General features: G+C 42.7%; 1 protein-coding gene across 1 annotated transcript in view; it reads right to left on the bottom strand.

Annotated features, from left to right (window-relative positions):
• LOC109463864 overlaps positions 1–3,300 on the bottom strand; it is a 9,812-nt gene extending 6,512 nt beyond the window's left edge. Inside the window, exons 1-2 of the mRNA XM_019760736.1 lie at positions 3,197–3,300; positions 319–446 (exon numbers count right to left, since the gene is read on the bottom strand). Of these exons, the coding sequence (XP_019616295.1) occupies positions 319–445 (127 nt within the window). The 5' untranslated portion in view covers position 446; positions 3,197–3,300. The remainder of the gene's footprint in view (positions 1–318; positions 447–3,196) is intronic.
• Between the last annotated feature and the right edge of the window lie 4,596 nt (positions 3,301–7,896).

Genomic DNA, 7,896 nt, shown 5'->3' with positions numbered 1-7,896 from the left:
AGATGGTTGGTACAGTGTCTTACGTTCCAGTAACCTATGCGTGTGACTGACTTAGCAGACAGGATTCTAGTCTTCGGGACGTCAGCTTCCTCGGTGAGGCTTTCACTGGCGTCCGTCCTTCTGTGTGCGCATGGCCCTTCTTCTATCATGAAACGACTTACGAAATGATAATTTTCTCATCACACATGATGCACACTAGACCTAAACATTTTTTGCTATTTCATACATGTATGTATCATGCTTTTGTGCAGTTATAGCTGTCATTGTCATTGTCATTGTTAACCACGATGAAGGTACGAAAGGTGAAAGATCAGGTACCTGCGGCCTTTTCTTCTTTCTTGTCGAGAGAACGCCTACGACGAAACGTGGATCTACGTCTCCAGCTTGACGCCTCTTTCAGGACGTCAGTTGCCAATATCACAGCGATCAGCAAAGCGACTCTCATCCTAGGGGGAACAAGACTGGCAATGAAAACATACATTGCCATGGCGACGGTGGTTGCTGTTAGGGTTATTGTTTGCATGGCACTGCCATCATTTCAATTGATTTTGAGAAAGACTTAAGACTTAATTGGTACCTGATCAGTCTAGACAGATACAGTGCACTCCTCCCCTTAGTGTATAGTGAACGAGCCCCGGGATCACAGCAAATAGGGTCATCCGTTGAAGAGAGATCTTTCCAAGGGTTTTCAGGAATGTGGGAATAGGTGTGGACATTTCATTCCTGTGGACAAAATTCCTAAATTTCTTGCAAACTGCACACAATACTGTACCATTAGGCTCCTCTCTGAGACGTCGCCAAAAACATCAAAGAGTCAAGGGTGAACCATAACGCATTACTTTCAGCTGAGAGCTGATGGTTTTGTGTTTCATCCCTTCTTGGTGCAGTCAAATTCAATACAGTAACTCCTTCCTTTTTTTGACAGGTGAAACAGAAATATTTATTTCATTCCTTGAAAAACGGATGGGGACTTCGAAATAGAATTCAAGACACATGCCAGGTCCACTCTTTACATCTCAGAGGTTCTATGAAGTCTCTTATTGAATGGTGGCTATTCAGACATTGTTTTAGACATAGCAATAGTTTTAGACAATTAGACTCATTATGTACATTTTGAAGTTGTTATATACTCTGTTTCAATGTTCTTTTATGTTTGTAACTTGCAATTAGCCTTCGTGCACGGATTTGCAATAAACTTCTCATTATTGGTATATGCAAGGCAAATAGGATACTGCTGAGAATAAGGTCAAACGTATCTGCACATAAAGTACTTTGTTTTCCCTATCTATTTTCTTCGAGGTCAAAGCTGTGCAATAGCTCAATTGGTAGAGTGCTCGCTTTGTAACCGGGAGGTCGTGAGTTCAAACCCCGGTCGGGTCATACCAAAGACTTTAAAAATGATACACACTTCTTTCTCTGCTTAGCACTCAGCACATATGAGAAAGAGTGTGGGAAGGTCAAGCACACAGCACTACCAGCGGACTATCCCCCTGCTGTAGTGCCCTGCACAACTGTGTGTCGCCCAAGGGCTACGGAAATGGATATGGGCTCTGCATAAAGCGACGGTCACAACCCGCCGTACGTGCTTTTTGTCCGTACGTTTTTTGGGAGGCTACGTCGGCTACGTTTTTTCTGAAAACGTAGGGAAGGAGTGGCGTCGACGCACGTCACTCGCACGGTTGCGCAAGGTGTAAGAGTGTGGTCTGCACGTTACGTCTGGCCGTGAGCGGTTGCGTGCATTGTACGTTGCGCAAGTGGTAAGTGAGTTGTACGTGCTTACAACGTACGATCTCTGTGCGATCTCTGTGCGATTGCAACTTTACCGTAAGGAGGCCGTACTCACACTTGCTTCGTCCGCACGGCACGTACGGGGCACGCACGTCGCTCGTACTCGCACGCACGGGTGGTGAATCCGCAGACCGCACGTAGAAAAAGTTTTACAAGCACTTAAAGTTCTACGGCGTGTCTGCGTGCTCCCAAATCCGTAGGATTCCGTACGGAGGTGGTACTCACCACGCACGGATGCCCTGCGTTTGCCCACGTTTTTGCACGTAGACAGCACGCAGAAGCACGTACGGCGGGTTGTGACCGTCGCTTAAGGGCACGGGAGACCTTTCTTTCTTTCACAGTTCACAGCCCCACAGACATACAAGAGTAATCGGTATGCCCAAGGACATTCTTATGTAATCAGTATAATTGACTTCTGAGGTGCATGCGCTACCTTTTTTTCGCGATGCTGACTTGCTTGAGTTTTATCACACTCACATCATTGTTGGCATATCACATGAACATACTCATGCTCAACGACCTGCAGTGGCCTCTCCTCTCCGAAAGGAGGAGGAAGGCCCGCCTCACAACTTTTTATAAACTGACCCATAATATTATTAAGATCCCCACCAGCAACCTGCTCAAGCCAGCCCAAGGGCGTACCCGAGGGAGCCACCAGTATAAATTTATATCAACCTATACATGCACGAACAGACACTTACAAATATTCCTTCTTCCCTCGCACAATCCCCCAATGGAACGCCTTGCCTGGCCCGGTAGTTATGGCTCCCACCGTTGAGTCCTTCCGGGCCAGGCTGGAGGCCTGCCCGCCTTAGACCAAGGCCTCCCCCCCCTAAAGTGCCCCATCAGGGGCTATATGGGGGTGTAGCCGGGGCTCACATAACATCTTTGAGCCCCGGCAAAGATGAAGATGAAGACATACCAGTATTCTACACATGACAGTAAACGACGTTTAGCCCAGTGCTGTATATTTCGTCACATCTACGATAACATTTGGTGTGTTCGCATAGCTGGTGTGTTACGCCGAAGGGCGGATGTACCGGCTATACCGATACAGATACAGATACAGATTTTTGTGGGGTCGTGTGGTGTAGCGGCAGCGTGCTCAACTCGGAACCAGGAGATCCCGGGTTCGAGTCCTGACATGCCACCGATCTTGTGCGTGGGGTGTGGCTCTCCCCAAATACGAGACCTCCATTTAAGGTCCTTTCCGAGCTAGTGACGTCCCTAACCGAGTGAAGTGAGGAAAGTCGTGTGAAGTGGCTTTCCCAAGGGCAAAAAATCGGTGACATGGGCAGGATTCAAACCCGCGACCTCTTGGGTGTGCCACACGACCCCACATTGTAGAATTCACGACCAAACTGTATCTGGCGATAAGAAATTAAACTTTCTAGCAGTACTCTCTTACCTTATCGAAGCGATTGTCAGTCCCCGGCGTCGAGGTATGGATATAAACGGTGATAGCTTAATCTTGAGAGGACTCTCCTTCTTACACTCTTTTGCTGTCGACGTCTGTGCTACGAGTCCCTGTCACCTGATGAGCCAGCATGAAGAACCAGTCGAACTAGTTTTCTTTTGTAATTTGTTTATCAAAAGTACAATGTCCTTGAGAAAGGTCACTGAAAGGTTGTTGACTTCTTCTTCTTCTTTTTTTCTTCTTTACTCATCCTCTTCTGAGGTGCAGCGCGTGAAGTTTTGTCGCCAGTACTTTCTGTCTTTCATAGCAGACAAAAGTTCCAATCCTTGTAGACCAGTGTCAGACTGGATAAGGCCTTTAAGTGTTGTGATTGGACGCCCAATCCTCCTTTTTGCCTCTGGAGTCCAGAGTAGTAATCGACCCGCTGGTTCTGTACCGCGAGTCACATGACCCGCGAGGCTAAGCCTACGTCTTTACACTACCGTGGTGATGTTTTGGAGTGTTCCATATAACTGTTTGTTTGTGATGTGTTTACACCAGGGTATGTTATAGACTACCCGCAACATCTTAGTGTGAGTACCGTCAAGTTTTTTGGATCTCGTATGTTGACTTCTAATGAATCTAAAAGGTCTGGGTTCCAGTCCCTCGCAGTCCCTATAATGTGGTGAAAGGCAAATTTACAACTATTTTCCTAAACTTGAGTATAGCTCGAGAGTGATCGACTCAGAACCAAGAGGTCCCGGGTTCGAGTCCTGACATGCCACTTTCTTCACTTAAAATGAGCATTGTCCTGTATTGTTTCTATGTGTGGGACACAACACCAACAACAGCTGCATATACGTGACATTCCAAATCCCATTTTGTTTCTATGCCAGTTAGGCCATGTTGATTCGAGTATATGGATGACATCCTCCGAGAACCCCAAAATTGATGCGCGCGTGCGAATAAAAAAAAAGTTTTGCAAAAAAAGAAAGTTGTTTTCATTATGAAATCTACGTGGTCATGAGGGTTGAACAAATGGGACAGAATATGGTTTGGCGAATAATCTAGTCTTCAAGTTCATTTCTTTACAATTTCGTCTTTTTTCGTTTGATTTTGGCATTCTACGACATTGGTATGGTTTTTTTGTAACTTACGGTATATTTTTGCTCATTTTGCAACTGTTTTGTACGATTTACAGTATGGTTGAAAACTTTTTTTTTGAAACGGCCGAAAATTCATGCGCGCGCGGATGTCATCCATATAATCAAATCAACATGGCCTCAGCATATCTAACAGGGCGTAAAAGTACTGTAAATACAAGATGTCATATCGGGAAAGGTCTTCTCGTCTTTTCAATAAGTGCTGTAAGATTTAAGCGTAGTCGAAGTGTGTCTTTGATTTGATTTGATTTGTTGATATTGTTACAATACAATACACGTGGGATTGGAATCTCACGTAAATAAATAGGAATTTATCTTGGCCTGTCTATGTATGTATCGTGTTAACCTTTATCTATACTGCTGGCATTTTTACACAATATTTTTCAATAATTTCATGTCTTAATCAGGTCATAGATCCCCACCTTTTTAGCCCTGCGGTGGCGTAGTTACTTGTACTTCCGTATTCCTTGCATTTCGCTGCGGTGTGATGCGTTGCACCAGAAATACCCCCAAACCGTACAGGGCACTATATAGATAGTACTGTATGTGCAACCCATATATATGGGCTCCGCAGGACAAGGGTTTTAAGCCAATGAAACGTACATTTTCCCGTAAGGCCACACCGACTTAATTTTATGTATGACATCCTCTGAAGACCCCCAAACTAGTGCGCGCGGGCGAATAAAAAACAAGAGTTCCACGATCTCATACCTTCGCCAAATGATGTTAACCCTTGCGGTTGAAGAATTATACAATTTTAATAATTGATTTTGCAAATAAGATCCTCATTTGCATGGGTTATATCAGTTGATCATATTCTCCACCCAATGACAGTCTTATCTTAACAAAAAGGCTATTATAGCACTTCCTCATAAATTATGCAAATGAGGTCATGATTTGAATAAATTATGTTTATTGATGTTCGCCTTCACTTAACTTCCAAATGTGGCAAGTATGAAGTTCCCAGCAGTTACAACTATAAAATTATAAAGATTTTCCATTAATTATGCAAATTAGGTCTTCATTTACATAATCTATATCCTCAGATTTTTTTTCATTCTCAATTACATTTAACAAGTGTTTCATAGTCCTATTATCGAACAATGCAGAGTTTTAGAATTTCCTCATTAATTATGCAAATTAGCTCCTGATTTGCATAATTATCATTTGATTATGTCAAGCATCACTTCAGCTACCTACATACCAAAAATCATGACAATCCGTCACCCGGTTCCTTAGTTATCATCCTTCGAAAAATTTTCAACAAACGTTCCTGCAGTTCCAGAACAAGCCGCTAGGGGGCCCAAACTTATGTCACTTCTTTCCTACCCCAAGAGCTATCTACCAACAAAAATTCGTGACCCTAGCATGTACAGATCGCGAGATATCAAAACCGGAAGTTCTGCTGCAGTACCAACAGAAGCCGCCAGGGGACCCAAAATCTAATCATTTCTAGCTCTCATGAAGACCTACCCACCTACCAAGTTTCATGACAATGCATACTAAGCTTCTTGAGTTATGCTGTTCACAGACAGACAGACAGACAGACGGACAAACGCTACTGAAAACATAACCTTCTTGGCGAAGGTAAAAATTCCGGCAAAAAATAAAAATGCTACTTAACCACAGGAATACAAAGCTGTTATTGTGAATTTACGGCAGTACATAGCGACGGATACAATAAGTCGGCACATGCTGGCATTTTGCGGAATCGGCACTGTACGTATGTACTGAGTTCTTGAGTCGTGGATCTTCGGTAGCCTGGGTGCCATCCTCCAGAGTTACCACCGGCTCCGTATTGTCGGTAACTATCATGGACTACCCAGGCCTAGAGCTAGGCCAGAGCCTCGGTGGACGTGCTTCTTTTTTTTTTTTTTGAGAACAGGCGAAAATCAATGCGCGCGCGGATGTCATCCATAAAATCAAATCGGTGTGGCCTAAAATGTAATTCGACCCTCATACTGCCGCCAAGAAGATTATGTTAAACTTTATCTTAATTTTTCTTGTGGTCAAAATGTGATGCACATCCATACCTAGTGGCCTAGATAATATTTGTAACCTATGTATTTTTCATCACTTGGCAAAACTGTGATATGGAATATGGTAGTACTTGAGACAGCCAGATGTTGACAAATACAAAGGCTGCAGAAAACCAGTAGTACCAAGTTCTATGCATTGTACGTATAAGTATAAGGTTGTATTCGCGTATATAAGGTTAAAATCCGGTCTGTAGTTTCCAAATATTGTGTCTGAAAAGATATCGTCTGCAACAGGCAAAATTCGTATGCAACGTTGACCAAAATTCTAACGAAAACCCTGAAAAAGGCACAGTACGTTCTGCCGACGTACAATGTACTATTATAATAATAGCCTAGACAGCACATGTCTTTTGATTTCGTTCACAGCTTCGTAGTTTTCACCACAACTATACTACTTGTTTATTTGTTTATTTCAATGTTTCACAAAGTGAAAGGGGGAGGGGGGCAACACAGGTGCGTACGCCCTTTAATTTACAAGTTGCCCTCCCCCAAACTACTGTTTTTCATTTCATTTATTTCGAAGTCTTTTAGCCCTGCCGGGCTCGTCTTCCAAGGCTCAAACATTCAAATTACATAATCACATACATGGAGAATACAGTGAAAATACAGTGAATACATTTAAAAAGACATAAATACATCATAACATCAACAAGGAACACGCAAATCCATACTTACAATTTAAGAGCGAATGTCTGTAAGGATCAAACAATGGTGGCACCGGTCAAAAAATCGATTTGGCTCATTTTTTGCACAGTGATAGTACTTGGTACATAACCCCTCAGAATAGCTTTCTTTTTGCTCAGAACCCCTTGTTGCCATGGCAACGGGCCAAAGAAGTTTTCAGGGCATTTGTCCAGATTTTGGCATGTACAAAACATAGAAATTGGCTAACTTTAGGGCACTATAACTGATCAGTGCTTTAGCGTAACGACAAGAGCAAGATGTGCTGATCAGAGCAATGCCTAAACTTGTATAAAATAGCAGTAAAGCCAATGTGCAGTAAAATCTGAGGTCTTGGGCACTCTGAATACAATGCACTGTTTTAAGGGTGTAAAAAAACTGAAATTTTGCCCAACTTTGAAGCACTGTAAGTCCCAGAAGGGGAAGATGTTTTGCTTGAAATTTACACTGCATAATAAACCACTCCAGAGGTATCAGATGCATGCTTGCAAAGTTTGGGTTCTTGTTTCGTTGCTACGCACTTGTCCTTTAAAGTAGGTCAGTTTTCGTTATTTTGATAATATGTCATTCTGTGCTATCCTTGAACTAACATAAGTTCCAAACCAAACTAGTTCTTTACTTGAAATTTACATGAGGTATAAAACAAATTGTTTATGAAATGCATGCTTGCAAAGTTTGGGTTCTTGTTTCGTTGCTACGCACTTGTCCTTTAAAGTGGGTCAGTTTTCGTTGTTTTTGATGATATGTCATTTTTGTGCTATCTTTGACCTAACATAAGTTCCAAACCAAACTAGTTATTTACTTGAAAAGTTACATAGAATATAAAAAC

Source organism: Branchiostoma belcheri, unplaced genomic scaffold (assembly GCF_001625305.1).
Source record: "Branchiostoma belcheri isolate BF01 breed outbred unplaced genomic scaffold, Haploidv18h27 scaffold13, whole genome shotgun sequence".
NCBI lineage: Eukaryota > Metazoa > Chordata > Leptocardii > Amphioxiformes > Branchiostomatidae > Branchiostoma > Branchiostoma belcheri.
The sequence above is the reverse complement of the archived record's forward strand: the minus strand, read 5'-3'. Positions and strand labels throughout refer to the sequence as shown.